This window comes from Podarcis raffonei, chromosome 3, assembly GCF_027172205.1.
Source record: "Podarcis raffonei isolate rPodRaf1 chromosome 3, rPodRaf1.pri, whole genome shotgun sequence".
Classification (NCBI taxonomy): domain Eukaryota; kingdom Metazoa; phylum Chordata; class Lepidosauria; order Squamata; family Lacertidae; genus Podarcis; species Podarcis raffonei.
In genome coordinates this window covers 91,877,393-91,892,206 of record NC_070604.1, presented here as the reverse complement: position 1 = coordinate 91,892,206, position 14,814 = coordinate 91,877,393, and the positions used below count along the sequence as shown (strand labels likewise).

The following is a 14,814-nucleotide window of genomic DNA, read 5'->3' as shown; positions in this document are numbered from 1 at the left end:
CAATGCCAGCCACTGTGACTTTCCTAGTTGGGGCTAGAATGGGTCAGGGTGGAAACGAGTTGAGGTTGTGTGGATGCACCAACAGAAGCACTGGATTGGCTCTGCCAGGATATCTACACAACTCCAACCTCAGCACTGCCCTGTTCTCACAGCTGGGGAGGGGAGGCTTAAACCTCACCTTAACAATCAGAAAGAAGGTCTGGCTCATTAAACAGCAAAATAAAACTGAAAAGGTCACGTCCAACAGACTTAAATAGATGTATTAATCCATTTAGAACACCCTCTACTGACATTTTAGCTGTCTAAAGAATAGCGTTGAAGAATCATAAATCACACACTGTTTATTTAGATCCAGATTATTCTATGGTTCTTTATATGTTGTGGAAATATTATTTTGACATAGGTTTTGTTTATAGACTTATCTGTTTTAGTTATTGCATTATAGGGTTCTTATATTCTGGATTTTTGTTTCTTCCCATCTTTTTTACTATAAGGTTCAGCTCCATTTTTATATAATAAAATTGTATTAACACATTTATGGGCAGCACAGATACTATTATTTGTGTATGCATAGTCTGATTATTAAGCTTATTTAAGTCTGTTAACTTCATTTTGTTCATTTGTTTGTTTTACGTTAAAGCTCTCCTCCTCAGCACCCATGCCTTTTATTTATTTTGTGTTTCAAAAACTCACAATGCAATTGCTAATCACATTGCCATTACTGTAATATATATTTAGGCTCACTGACCTGGTACAGGCAACTTCTAGTCTCCCCTGTAGCAGCCAGTCCAGTCCACAAGCGCATGTGATTACAGTGCTAGACGTGACTATTTTGAGTGTGGAGGAAAACCATCTCAAGCGTGGCAAGGAGGGGAAAATGTGCATCATTAAGGTTTCAATGACAGCCTCAGGAAAGTCACAGGCTATTGAACTAACGTTGGGCGCTGGCTCAGCAGTCTCTATGCCACCTGATTCAATCTACTTTCATTACTTAAGAAATGCACCATTTACTGAACTACAGTTGGGCTGTTACTTGGGAAAACGGGTTCCTGTGTGCAACTACCTGCTTCACATGTAACGTTTGGTACGTGCTGTATACCTGCAGAGTTTCACGTTGCCCCTAAATGCCCTCTTAACCTTGGCAGAGATTTATTTCCTGCAATTAACCTCAAGGGTGTTAAGAAGCACTTTGGTTCCCCTTAATCACAAAATTGTTGTTGTTTAGTCGTTTAGTTGTGTCCGACTCTTCTTGACCCCATGGACCAGAGCATGCCAGGCACTCCTGTCTTCCACTGCCTCCCACAGTTTGGTCAAACTCATGCTGGTAGCTTCGAGAACACTGTCCAACCATCTCGTCCTCTGCCATCCCCTTCTCCTTGTGCCCTCCATCTTTCCCAACATCAGGGTCTTCTCCAGGGAGTCTTCTCTTCTCATGAGATGGCCAAAGTATTGGAGCCTCAGCTTCACGATCTGTCCTTCCAGTGAGCACCCAGGGCTGATTTCCTTAAGAATGGATCGGTTTGATCTTCTTGCAGTCCATGGGACTAGTCATTTTTTTTAAAAAAAATTTTTTTTAAATTTTCATTGAATTTTTTTAATGCGACAAAACGAGCATCCAGAGCAACTGTATACAGAGTCTGAGTTTCATGGCCCTATAATAGCAATACTCATAAGACTGAAACATTGAGAATGGATGCTTTTCAATGGGACTTAAACAAGAGTAAGGTCACAGCCACACCATTGGTGAAATGTAATGTAGCACTAAGAAGATGGTTTCACCAGAACATGCACATTTCTGCTTGCCAGAGAAAACACTCTCCCAATTCTGGGGGTTCTCCTGATCCTACAGATGATTTGTGAGGTGTACATGGTGGAAGAGGGGAAGGGGAGAAGAGGAAACCCTAGAGATCCACAGGTTCCCCATCTCTGCTGTGTGATATTTGACAATACATGTGAATTTGTCCACAAAGTTAAAATGCAACATGTGACAGCTTATTGTCTATTGCTGCCACCATTTCAGGAACCTTGTCCAAAAAAAGGTCCCCCGCTAGCTGCATAATACTAGACAGTGGTCTCCATTTGGTATTGCTACCTATAATTTCTTAATGCCTGATTTTGATAGACCTGCTTGAGCAGCAATTAGTGTCTCTTAACAGAGGGAAATACAATATTGCCTTTAATCAACAGAGCTTGAAGCACTGTTGGTGCGAGATGTGGTCGTCTAGAATTATTACAGGAAATCAAGTCAGCAGTTATGAGGGGGGAAATCAGATAATGGCAGAAAAGTAAGACTGAAGAGGGAAATGGTCTCACAAATAACAGGACTGAGGGGAAAAGTTTCCACCACCACTTTTGAAAAATCAATTTCTGCTTTAGAATAAAAATATGTTGACATTTTATGCAGCCCTATTTTTCTTGCTACATTTTACTGTGAATTTATAAATGCATTGATTTTCCCCTCTCTTTTGTCCTTCCCTTTCTCCTAGTGGATGACGATGACAATGTACTGCTAAGCAAGTGACAAGGCTCTATAAATGCTGGTAAGCATTTAAACAAATGCTGTTATATGTAAAGCTTCCCTTCCAAAACCTCTTTCTCAAAGGCTTTAATATCAAACAGTGTATTGGGGAAGTACACTTTTTGCAGAATTCAGTCTGTTAAATAAGAAGTCCTAGCATGCACAGTGCATTTCCTGATGGCCCCTGCTCACTTTCTTTGGTTGGCTGTTCGAAATGCATGCTACAAGTTGCTGAAAATATAAATCGCCACCTTCACCACATCCTCCACCAACAAGAAGCTCACTTAATATGGAGACCTGTTATGTTCTTACCACTTTGACGGAAGCCCCAGATCAGAGGCCAGGGGTGTTGCCACCATTTCCCCTCCCCGGACAAGGTGCCATCCCAGTACACTTGGACTGAGGGCGAGTCACGTAGAATATGCACATGTAAATAAGTTGCCATTGTTGTAGACAATTAAGGTGAAGAGCATTCATAGCAAGATTCTAGTCTATGATGGGAGTCAAATGGGTGGATGGAAGGAAATCTGCTGCATAGGCCATTCTCAACAGATTCCTCCGAGATCCCTACTCAGCAGTGCTACTTGATTCAAGTTGCCACCCTGTGCACACTTACCCAGGAATAAGTGCTACTGAATGAAATGGAATACATATATTTCCAAACAAAACATGCCTGGAATTGTGCTACCCACCGTTAATGAACCCTCTCCATAATGCGGCCCAATCCTTTCATTGAGAATGAAAATCAGGAGGGACTCTTGTGTACACTTCTGGTGTTTATATATTGTTCTTTTTCTCTTTTTTTCAAGCTGAAGAGGTGTGAAGAATGACATATGAAGAATGACAAGTGAAGTGGCTGTGTCGTCACTGCAGCCTCTCTACGATGGCGGGGCAGTGGAGGGAGTAGCCACTGTTGAAACTATGGAGCACATCCAAATGTAGTGCAGCGGTTAAACTGTTAGAATCGACCAGCTGATGAGGGATGTAGTTTTCCTGCTCTTTTCTTAAATAAAGTTTTTCTATTGGTTTTACATAGTTTTATACATTTTAACTTTAACCATTTCAAACATTAAAATAAAAGGTTATTTTGCACATTCGGACCTCCTTCCCTCCCTCCATGGGTTCCATATTTAAAATAAAATTTTCTGCATCTTTTACCATAATCCATCTGTTATATATCCATAGTTACCATAATTAATTCCACATTACAAGTGTCGTTACATCCCTGCCAATGATTTTAACTGTTTACAGTGGTCTTTTCAATAAATTAGGAATTTACTCCAGTCTTTTGAAAATACTTGATCTTCCTGGTTTCTGACCTTCAGTTTTGCCATCTCTGCATACTCCCATCAGTTTTGTCTGCCATTCTTCTCTTGTTGGCACTTCCTTCCATCTCTGGTAGTTTTCCTGCTCTTTACTGGGACAGGGCAGGGTGGCTTCAAGTTCAGGGCATTGTGGGTACGCTGGCAAAGCCAATCAGGTGCTCTTTGGGATGTGCCCATGAAGTCTTGGCCTCGCTGCCACCCTGCCCCACACCCTGAAGCCGTTTTCATCCCATTAGGAGTTACGCTCCTACTGCATAGCTTCAAGAGTCAATTTTCTTGTTTTCCTCTTCCCTGCCCTCCCCGTTCCCTTGTTGCTTGTGTGTCATGTCTTTAAGATTGTAAGCCTGGGGGCAGGAGTTCTCTCTCCTTTTTATATTGATCTGTAAGCTGCTCTGGGAACCCTTTCATTTAAAGGTGTGTGTGTGTGTGCATTTGTGTGTGCCTGCACATGCATGCATACAGTAAGAGGTAGTTGATTTTTTAATACTTCATAACCTGCTGCATTGCATATCGGCTAATCGGTGCAGAATGCAGTTCCACAGGCTGCCTGTGTAATTTGCACTCAATAATCCATGGCGAGCTTACTTTGCAAGCAAATAAACAGAAAATTCTATAGCATTTCATTAAAATTCCATTAAAGCAGCAATGCATAGACATTCACGGAGATTCACCTGGTTCCAACGTTTAACAACTCAGTCTGTGATTTTGGGGCTTTGGCTGCACATCCCTCTGCTCCCTCTTTTGCTGCGGAAGGAAACAGGTGGGCTGTTATGGGTCACAAAGTGGAGACTGAAAACATGCATGACGATGTGGTACATCCCTCTGTCTCCAACCCTGTTAGATCAAGGCACTCTCGTGCCTTAAACCCTATCCAGTTCCAGGGAATTGCTGGTGGGGCGAGTGCTATTGCACTCAGGTGCTGCTTGTGGGCTTTCCATACACACCTGAGTGGCCACTGTGAGAACAGGGTGCTAGATGGGCCTTTGGCCTGATCCAACATGTTTTGCTTATGTTCTTATCCCAGCAGAGTAGACACGCCTCTAATAGTGACAGCACCAAAGTGCAGAAATTGAGGGTCCTTAAATGGTACCCAGAACTGATTATAAGGTAAGCTCAAGTGCAACTGAGCTCAGAATCAGCTTCTGAGCACCACAAGCTGCTCCTTTCTCCTTGTTGTGAGAAGGAAGAGGTGCTCCCAGAAGACACTGAGCGAGTCCTCTCTCCCACCCCCCCGAGACTTGGGACGTTGTAACAGCAGCATCACAGTATAAAGCTAAGATGAAATCCCCAACCCAAATTTAGTGGCTGGGTTTGGGCTCTGTGCGACACGTGTCTCACACTCCATTCTACAGCGTAGTTTTGGTGTCCTCTACAGCATGGCGGTGGGACGCGGGTGGCGCTGTGGTCTAAACCACAGAGCCTAGGGCTTGCCGATCAGAAGGCTGGCGGTTCGAATCCCCATGACGGGGTGAGCTCCCGTTGTTCAGTCCCTGCTTCTGCCAACCTAGCAGTTCGAAAGCACATCAAAGTGCAAGTAGATGAATAGGTACCGCTCCAGCGGGAAGGTAAATGGCATTTCTGTGCACTGCTCTGGTTCGCCAGAAGCGGCTTAGTCATGCTGGCCACATGACCCGGAAGCTGTACGCCGGCTCCCTCGGCCAGTAAAGCGAGATGAGCACTGCAACCCCAGAGTCATCTGCAACTGGACCTAATGGTCAGGGGTCCCTTTACCTTTACAGCATGGCGGCAGTGGAACTGCACTGGTCACGCCACCCTAAAATCGCCTCTGATTCAACACCACATTACAGGCAGAGGGTGTGCAGGTGGGAAGGGGCTCCTCCTTAGTTTTCCAAGGGTGTGCAAATTCTTTGGAAGTTTTCAGGGAAACTCGCTTTGTTTCTTTGTGCCCAAGTGGTGTAGAAAAAATAATAAATCACCACCACTTTCTGCCAAAGAGTTCACACACAGAGAAAAAAACCTTTCCACAAATTCCACTGCTCCCTAAAGTTTCAGAGGCTCAGAACCGTATCACCAAGTTCTTATCTACTTGAGCCATTCCCTGTGACCTAATAATAAATTGGGCTGTCCAAGCTGCAATTCAATAGAATGAAGATGTTGTAGGAGGAAGTTGTTGATACAGTGCTTTTGCCCTTTTTCATTTCTGTTTTTCTGTGGTGGGCTAGCTAGAAAGTAACATAGTTAGGGGTCGTATATTTCAGTTGAGGTCAGTGGCACTGCTCACATGCATATCGCTTAATATCTGTGGTAAAGCTATTCCAGGTTCTGGCCCCTACATGTGAATTTGGATTTCTTTTCCCATTACAGACCTGAGATTGCGTATTGCAATTTCTCAGTGGCAGGAGCTAATAATTCATTAGAGCCAGGCTGAGCATGGCCGCCTGTGTGCAGAATAAGACAATTGGCAGTGCACTTGATTTATACCTCCAGCTTAGCTAATTAAGCAATAATTCAAGGGGAATCCATCATTGTGACAGCTTTGTTGATCAACCATCCCCAAGCAAAGTCAAAGGTGTTCAGTAGCTTGGGGAGGAAAACCCAGGTCAATAATGAAAGCTGCTAAGATGGGAGTGTAGAACATACCAATGATTGTGTCTGTGTTTTAAAAAAACAATGGATAGAAGTTTAATGCTTTCATTTATATAAGCACGTCTTCCTATACGCATAAAAAATGTAAGGCTGTTGTCACACTGCAGTTTGTGTGGCTGCCAATAGGTGGCCCTGCCAACTGCAGTATTTCAACAGAACACCAGGTGAATGAGCCCCCCACCTCTTTTAAAGGGGACTGGAGGTTGGGGTGAACCGGGGGGGAGGGAAATGGGCTGGGGAGGGGAGGTTTGGGTGAGCTATGAGAGGCTAGGTGAGTGGGATAAAGGAAAGAGGGATTGGCCAGGTGTGAGGGAAGGTGGTTGGTGAGTAGGCAGGGTTGGTGAACAGGGACGGCAGCCCCTAGTGCAGGCTTCCTCCACCTCGGCCCTCCAGATGTTTTTGGCCTACAACTCCCCTGATCCCTAGCTAGCAGGAGTAGTGGTCAGGGATGCTGGGAACTGTAGTCTCAAAACATCTGGGGGGCCGAGGTTGAGGAAGCCTGCCCTAGTGCATCCATATATGTACAGAAACACAACCTGTTTATTACATTTATATACCTTTCCTCCATGGAGATTTAATGTGGCCTGCATGGCTCTCTTCCGCTCCATTTTATCCTCAGAAGAACCCTGTGAGGTAGGCTAGGCTGATAGGCAGTGATTGGCCCAAGGTCACCCAGTGTGTTTCATGGTGGGGCAGGGATTTGAACCCTGGTCTCCCTGCTCCTAAGTCCAACACTCTAACCACTACACCACATTGGCTGTCTACAGCAACAGAGTGAGGGTAAATTTTCATGGGAGCGTCTTGTTGGAATGGGTGTAGAGAAGCAGCCATAACACTGCAGATTTCATGTGCTGTTTGCCTTTTACACGTGGTCTGAAATCCCGTTCAATGAATGTCTGGAAGGTGAACAGTATTGCATCTAATATCCCAATCCACAACTGCATTCATTCACTACCACTTTATACACAGATGCTGCACATGTACAAACAATATATGCATAAGCTGGTCGGGGTGCCAGTTTTTACAAGATCCAAGACCACACATACAGGGCTGCACAGCTTGTAGGCTTCATGCACAGAATCATTCAGTGCACAGAGGTCAGAGGCCAGGACACCAGCAAAATCCTATTTTCCTCTCCCTGTGTTCATGGCTTCACGCTGTGCAAAACAGGGTTTTGTGTACAGTGGTATCTCGGGTTAAGTAATTCGTTCTGGAGGTCCGTACTTAACCTGAAACTGTTCTTAACCTGAAGCAGCACTTTAGCTAATGGGGCCTCCTGCTGCCGCTGTGCTGCCGCCGCACAATTTCTGTTCTCATCCTGAAGCAAAGTTCTTAACCCGAGGTAATATTTCTGGGTTAGCGGAGTCTGTAACCTGAAACTGTTCTTAACCTGAAGCACCACTTTAGCTAATGGGGCCTCCTGCTGCCGCTGTGCCGCTGCCACACAATTTCTGTTCTCATCCTGAAGCAAAGTTCTTAACCCGAGGTAATATTTCTGGGTTAGCGGAGTCTGTAACCTGAAGCATATGTAACCTGAAGCGTATGTAACCCGAGGTACCACTGTACTTCCAAACAGTCAGCAGCAATTATCATAGTACCCCTGTTTTGCATAGCTCTGTGGACCTTTGTGAGAGTTCATACATCTTATATTTGCATGTGTATTGTCTGACCTTGCCAAAGGGGCACCTCACTACCTCTCTACACACATTTTAAAAAAACAAAAACAAAACACAAACGGGGAAGTGAGGCAAACCTCTCTCTCTCTCTCGCTCTCTCTCTCTCTCTCTCTCTCTCTCTCTGAGTTACCCAGTGCTTGTGTGGTGTGACAGTGACATCTAGTGAATTTTCTGCCAACCACAGTTGTTGCTTGCTGATTTTCCAGTCAAAAACAGCCTTTGCTATTTTTGGAATGCCAGGATTGGATGGAGCAGTGGACTGGCACTGTGGAGCCGCCCAGACTCACCCCACCCTGTCAGCTGCACCTGCCTAAAAACAGTGAAAACTAAAACTATGCTGAATGCCATATTAACCCATCAATTCTGGGACCAGGTTTCCCATTAATCTTGCAGTTTGCAGGTGTCTCCAAGGCTCTGTTTTCACAGTAGGCCTCATTGTGTTGGTGCTACATTCTACACAGGCAAAGGATGCCCAGCTATAGCCTAGTGAATCACAATGAAGCTTACCTCAGGGAGTGTCGCGCTTCCAGAGATCCTTGTAGTGGCTCCACCATGTGTTTGGGATTTCAAGACCTGGAAGGGATAAAGTTCCCATCACAGTATTTAAACCAAGGATGGGAAACCTGTGGCATTGGAGTCAAACAACATCAGCAGGGCCACAGGTTTGCCAGCCCTGTCAAAGGGATGACAATAAGAGTTTTTTGAGGCATCCATCAAACCCACTTTGAACTCTACTCAATTGTTTTACTCATGGTTCATGGTGAGCTGCTTCTTCTTAGTGTAACCCAATGTCCCATCTGTGAAATGTTGGTGGGAATCTCCTGGCAGTTTATAATAAATAATAAATTATTATTTATACCCCACCCTTCCTGGTTCAAAAACCGGGCTCAGGGCGGCTAACAACAAATTTAAAACACTTAATTATAAAAGCAGCATAAAATACAGTATAAAAACATGAATAACAATAAAATTAAAAATTCAAAAATCAGTTTAGGGGAAATAAGCATTAGATAATCCCCAGGGCTAGCTGGTTGAATTGGTCCTACTTGGGCCAGCGAGGAGGCCAGGGGAGAATTAGCTGTGGGGTCTCAGAGTGGGTGATCTTCATAAAAGGGGAGAGGGATTGAAGAGAAGGGAAATAAAAGATCAGGCTGAATTCAAATTAAAGGCCAGGCAGAATAGCTCTGTCTTACAGGCCCGACGGAAGGAGGTTAAATCCTGAAGAGCCCTAGTCTCATGGGACAGAGCATTCCACCAGGTCAGAGCCATCACTGAAAAGGCTTTGACCCTGGGGGAGGATAGTCTGACTTCCTTAGGGCCCAGGACCTCTAAACTATGGTTATTCATGGACCTTGAGGTTCTCTGTGGGGCATACCAGGAGAGGCGGTCCCATAGATACGAGGGCTCTTAGCAGATAAGATGTCACTAAAGCAGTTTAAACTAATCCATCCAAATACGCTCATTACAAGTGCACATAAGAGACCAAGCCCAGGCCATAGCTTTAGGTGGCAGGTGCTGGTTAGGTATCACAGAATTGTAGAAGAGTCGGAAAGGACCTTGAGGGTCATCTAGCCCAACCCTCTGCAGTGCAGAAATACACAGCTGTCCCGTATGGGAATCGAACCTGCAACTTTGGCATTATCAGCACCACGCTCTAACAGACTGAGCTATGCAGAGAGAAGAGAGGGAAGGGGAAAAGGTGTTTGCACACACTTTGACAATGCTGCTTCTTAATTCATCCTGGCGTATGCCTAAAGAAAGCAATGTAAGCACATCCACTTTGCCCAAAGCCAGCTCCATCTGGCACCTCCTCTGAACTGTGGAGGCTGGTCATTGTAAGAACAACAGTTTAAGAATTGAGGCCCGAGTTTGATTCCCTCCCCACATTTCATTCCCTGTCCTCTTTCCCACGTGTGTCATGTTTTTCTTAGATTGTAAGCCCGTGGGCAAGGACTCGCTTGCTCAGAGGCAGTCCAAGACATTCCGGCACCTGAGGCAAATCACAAAATGGTGTGTCTCCACCCATCCATCCCCCAGGAAGAAGATCTACACCAGGAAGAAAAGGGGGGAAATAAAGATCAACTTCTAGAACAGGGGTTGGGAGGAGACGAGCAGTGCCTCCTGTTGTCAGGCTCGGGGAATCAGATCCCTCCCATGGTGGCAGCCCAGAATCAGAGAAAGGATAAAAGTTCTTACCAAGCAATTTGTTCAATAATTTACAGAGAATGGCGAAGGAATGCAGCCTTTCTAATAATGGCGTTGCTCCAAGTAAAGTCCCACCGTCCTACGTCTCCCTTATTCAACATCACTCCTGCCTTGGTTAATCTGAGCTTTCTGCCTCTGAGCTCTCTGTTCTAATACCCTCAATGCCCATCTGGTCTTGGGAGGGGGGGTCAGGAATGCTTTCCATGGACACTGAGTCAGTCAGTTGTGTCTCCCCTGGTGCTTCTCCTTCTCCCTGCTGTTCCCCTTCTAGCATTTCCCAGCTTCTGCCCTTTGCAGTCTCTGAACTATGCCCTTCTACAAACCACTTTTCTAAGTCTATACTGTCCTCCTGTTCTCAGGAAGGTGCAGGAGAAGGGGGGCGGCCCCCACCATTCCTCTTCAGTCCAATCCCTGACATCTATTCACCGAGAGGCTGCTGTGGAGGTAGCATTTCGGGGACATTGCCAAGGAGGTGGCAGATCGGCCTCCAAGGAGTGTACTGCAGCTGCTGTTGGCCCCGGGGCAGTAGGTGATGCAATCTTTGGAGGCCGGATCCTGCCTCTGGAGACAGTTGCCTCACCTTGCCTCATGGGTGGGACAGACTTAGCCTTGATTCAATTGACTGTATGTCAGCCCCTCTGGGAGCTTACTTGGATAAAAAGCGAGCTACAAATACTCCAAATAAGCATATTAAGTAAATAAATTTGAGTACTACAGAATAAATAATTGGTAAAGAAGCAGCTTCAGGTGCCAACTCTCTTGGGCCCTAGGTGCCCAAGCACCCACAAAAATCCCCAAGAAGGGGCAGGGTGTTAGGATATAGTTCCGTTCCACCTTAAAAGGGAAAAGGCTGTTGTGTGTCACATGCCTGTTTGTATATAGCTTTTGTATTGTGGCTGTTTTCCTGGACACAGAGGCAAGCAGTCATGTTTTTCCTTTGTTCTGAACTACGTTGAATATAGCCGTAAATATGTTCTCTCTGTGTCTGCATCTTTCGTTGTGGAGACTTACACACTCTGCTGAAAGGGTGTGCATGGGTCTTGGAACATCTCTGAGGCTTGTGTCGCTAACTGACTGATGCTGTTCCACAGGAGACCGGTGATCGTCTGGAGACAACTGGGGGCCTGCCTGATGCCTCCATCTCCCTGGCAGTATCCCAACACAGGGCACCCACAAATTTCGGTGCCAGGGCAATACATGGTGCATGGCATCCATGGCCCCAGGCACTCACAGTCGCGGGGCCAAGCTGGCACTCCTGCCTCCATGCAAAGTGAGCAAAATATCTTAAGAGCAGCTTGATGCTCCTTGCAGTCAGTTTACCAGTGAGGTGTCCAGTCAGATGATGAGGGACTGGCATACCTGGGGATTCCCTCTCTGTATAAATTGGGGTTTATTGGTCTACCGCTGAAGCTACAGCTTCTGGAGCAATCAGAAACTGGAACATCAGTGTCCTAGCTTCGTAGCTTCGGTATCCTATATCCAGAATGAGTATCCAAGTATTTCAGCAGCCTGATATGTATTTTCAAGATTGTTTTGTTATTCTTATTCTTCATCAAACTACAGAAAGGGATTATTGAAAAGGGCATTCTAATAGTGGAGCCAATATGGCCAGGATCAAGCTCTCTTTTAAATCCTGTTGTCAAGATGCCAGCTGTAGAGAAAAGGCAAGGAAGGGGTGACGTGATAGAAATTAAGAAAATTATGGAACCTGCTTCCACAGGAGGCAGCGATGGCTACCAAACTGGATTGCTTTAAAAGATGGACAGGGCCTAGCCATGATGGCTAGGCTCTGTCTCCACAGTCAGAGGCAGCAATGCTTCTGAAATCCAGTTGCTGGAAACCAAAGGAGAGGGGAGAGGCCTTGGCCCAGTATCCCTGAAGGAGCATCTTCACCCCCATCGTTCAGCCTGGACACTGAGGTCCAGCTCTGAGGCCTTCTGGCAGTTCCCTCACTGAGAGAAGTGAGGTTATAGGGAACCAGGCAGAGGGCCTTCTTGGTAGTGGCACCCGCCCTGTGGAACGCCCTCCCATCAGATGTCAAGGAAATAAACAACTACCTGACTTTTCTAAAACATCTGAAGGCAGCCCTGCTTTGGGAAGTTTTTAATGTTTGATGTTTTATCGTGTTTTAATATTCTGTTGGGAGCTGTCCAGAGTGGCTGGGGAGGCCTGGGCAGATGGGTGAGGTATACATAATAAATTATTATTGTTGTTGTTGTTGTTGTTGTTGTTGTTAGTTCTCAAATCCTGCTTACTGGTTTCCCACAGGCATCCGGTTGTGACAACAGGATACTGGACTAGATGGGCTGTTGGCCTCATCCAGCAGGCTCTTATGTTCTTTTCAAAAGCCCTGAAAGAGATTTCCTTTGAGATGCAGCCAGACTCAACACAGTAAACTGTATAATTCCCTTGTAAAGTAGGTATGTCCTGCAGATGGCAGCCTAGAGCTGGGGAATGATTACCCGGAACCCATTATATTTTAGGCAAAGGACGAAAGCTAAGGCTCCCTATCCTGACCTGATCTTGCTCAATGCTTCTTTTTTCATGAAGTCATGACTATACCTTTATAGCATGTTCAAAGCACCTTCTTTGCTTCAAAGAATTCTGGGTATTGAAAGCTGTCAAGGGTTGCTGGGAAATGTAACTCTGTGGGGGTAAATTCCAGGGCCCAGAATTCTTTGAGGGAAAGAATGTCATGGATACTTTAAGCTGAGATTTGAGCATTTGAATCATAGAACTGTAGATCTGGAAGGGACCACAAGGGTCATCGAGTTCAACCCCCTGGAAATGTGCCTCAAAAGTATAGTGTGTATGCAGCCTGTATCTGCAAATTCCAGTGCTGGCTGGTGCCCATTGGGAGAGAGCAAATGACAGAAATCACCAAATGATTCAAGGTTTGCTCTCATTTTCCTCCTGGCTGAGTTCTACATAGGGCAACACTTAGAATAAAGGAGGAAGCATAGGCGTAGCCTGGGGGGCATGGGGCAGCTGCCCCCCCAATAATTGATAAAAATCAATAAAAATACTTAACTAACTGAGGTTCTCCCCCCCTAACAAAAGCCTGCCCCTCCAGTAACAAAAATCTTGGCTATGCCCATTCCCCCTGGATTGGTCATTGCTGCCTTGGAGCACAGTGTTGGGTTTTTCTTTCTTTCTTTCTTTGTTCATTTCACAGTTCTGACCACCCTCCAGCTGTTCACACCAGCGCAGCTTTAATAGTGCCATATTCTTTTCTGTTTGTGAGCACCCCAGGTGGTGTTGATGGGACGCAGATGTCTTCAAACCTTGGCTATGCCCTCTTTTCCAACACGCATCCTCTTTTCCATGGGTATGTAAAATGAGAGTCATCATAGTGATCCATAGTTAAAAGTCAGCAAATGTGTCCTCTTTTTTTGCTCTTCCAAACACGGCAACCCTACTAATAAGGAAAGGCTGGAGGACTTCAGTTGGTGTGAAGTCGGTTTGAGAAACAACCTGTGGAACAGTACCATCAAGGCACAGAATACATATGCATTTTGGGCAACGTCACGTGAACACAGATTAAGAATCCGGCATCGGAAATGCAGTGAGTGCGCCATAAATGGTACTGTGAACTAGCAAGCTATTCGGTATCTAAAATAAAAAATAAGTGAACTAGGCAACATGTTGTTTTGATTCCAGCTGTCACGTGAAATGGGGAACAACCCTAAGAACAATTTGCCATTCATTTCAGCTCCAAGACACATTTCAGAAATTGTGTATTCAACCCACATGCAACAAACACTTATTAATGTACGGGAAGGTGATGCTTCAGGAAAGGCAAATGACAAAAGATTTCAAAGCCATCCAGCAGCATCTGAATGATAACACTGTGTTTAATGGGCATTTATAGAAGTCTATATTTAGCATCACTTTCAAAACAAGTCTGGGAATGCTTCTATGATACTCCTCCTCGGAATGCCTCCCTGGAATTTGGAGGTTAAATTACCTGGCCTTGTTTATGTAGTGCAACTTGTGCATTAAGGCAGCCCCACCCAACCTGGGGCTCTCCATGTTTGGAGTTTGGGGTTACAACTTCCATCAGCCCTGGTCTGTGTGTAGCAGCTAGGAATTATGGGAGTTGTAGTCCAAAATCTCTGGAGAGCACTGGTTAGGAATTCTCCATTATTCCATTATTTAGTACAGTGGTACCTCAGGTTAAGTACTTAATTCGTTCCGGAGGTCCATACTTAACCTGAAACTGTTCTTAACCTGAAGCACCACTTTAGCTAATGGGGCCTCCTGCTGCTGCCGCGCTGCCGGAGCACGATTTCTGTTCTCATCCTGAAACAAAGTGCTTAACCTGAAGCACTATTTCTGGGTTAACAGAGTCTGTAACCTGAAGCATATGTAACCTGAAGCGTATGTAACCCGAGGTACCACTGTACTGGGTCCTGTACAGAGCACTGCACATACAGCATAGTTTGCTACAGTTTTCAGTTCCTTTGGGTTCATTTACATCTCT

General features: G+C 45.4%; 1 protein-coding gene across 2 annotated transcripts in view; it reads left to right on the top strand.

The window, feature by feature from the left end:
- The window catches only part of CAPN13 (calpain 13), a 90,213-nt gene extending 86,664 nt beyond the window's left edge, over nt 1-3,549 (top strand). For both annotated transcript variants that reach the window (XM_053383001.1, XM_053383000.1), the window contains 2 exons: nt 2,487-2,540; nt 3,328-3,549. In XM_053383001.1, the coding sequence (XP_053238976.1) occupies nt 2,487-2,513 (27 nt within the window). In that variant the 3' untranslated portion in view covers nt 2,514-2,540; nt 3,328-3,549. The remainder of the gene's footprint in view (nt 1-2,486; nt 2,541-3,327) is intronic.
- Nucleotides 3,550-14,814: the final 11,265 nt, after the last annotated feature.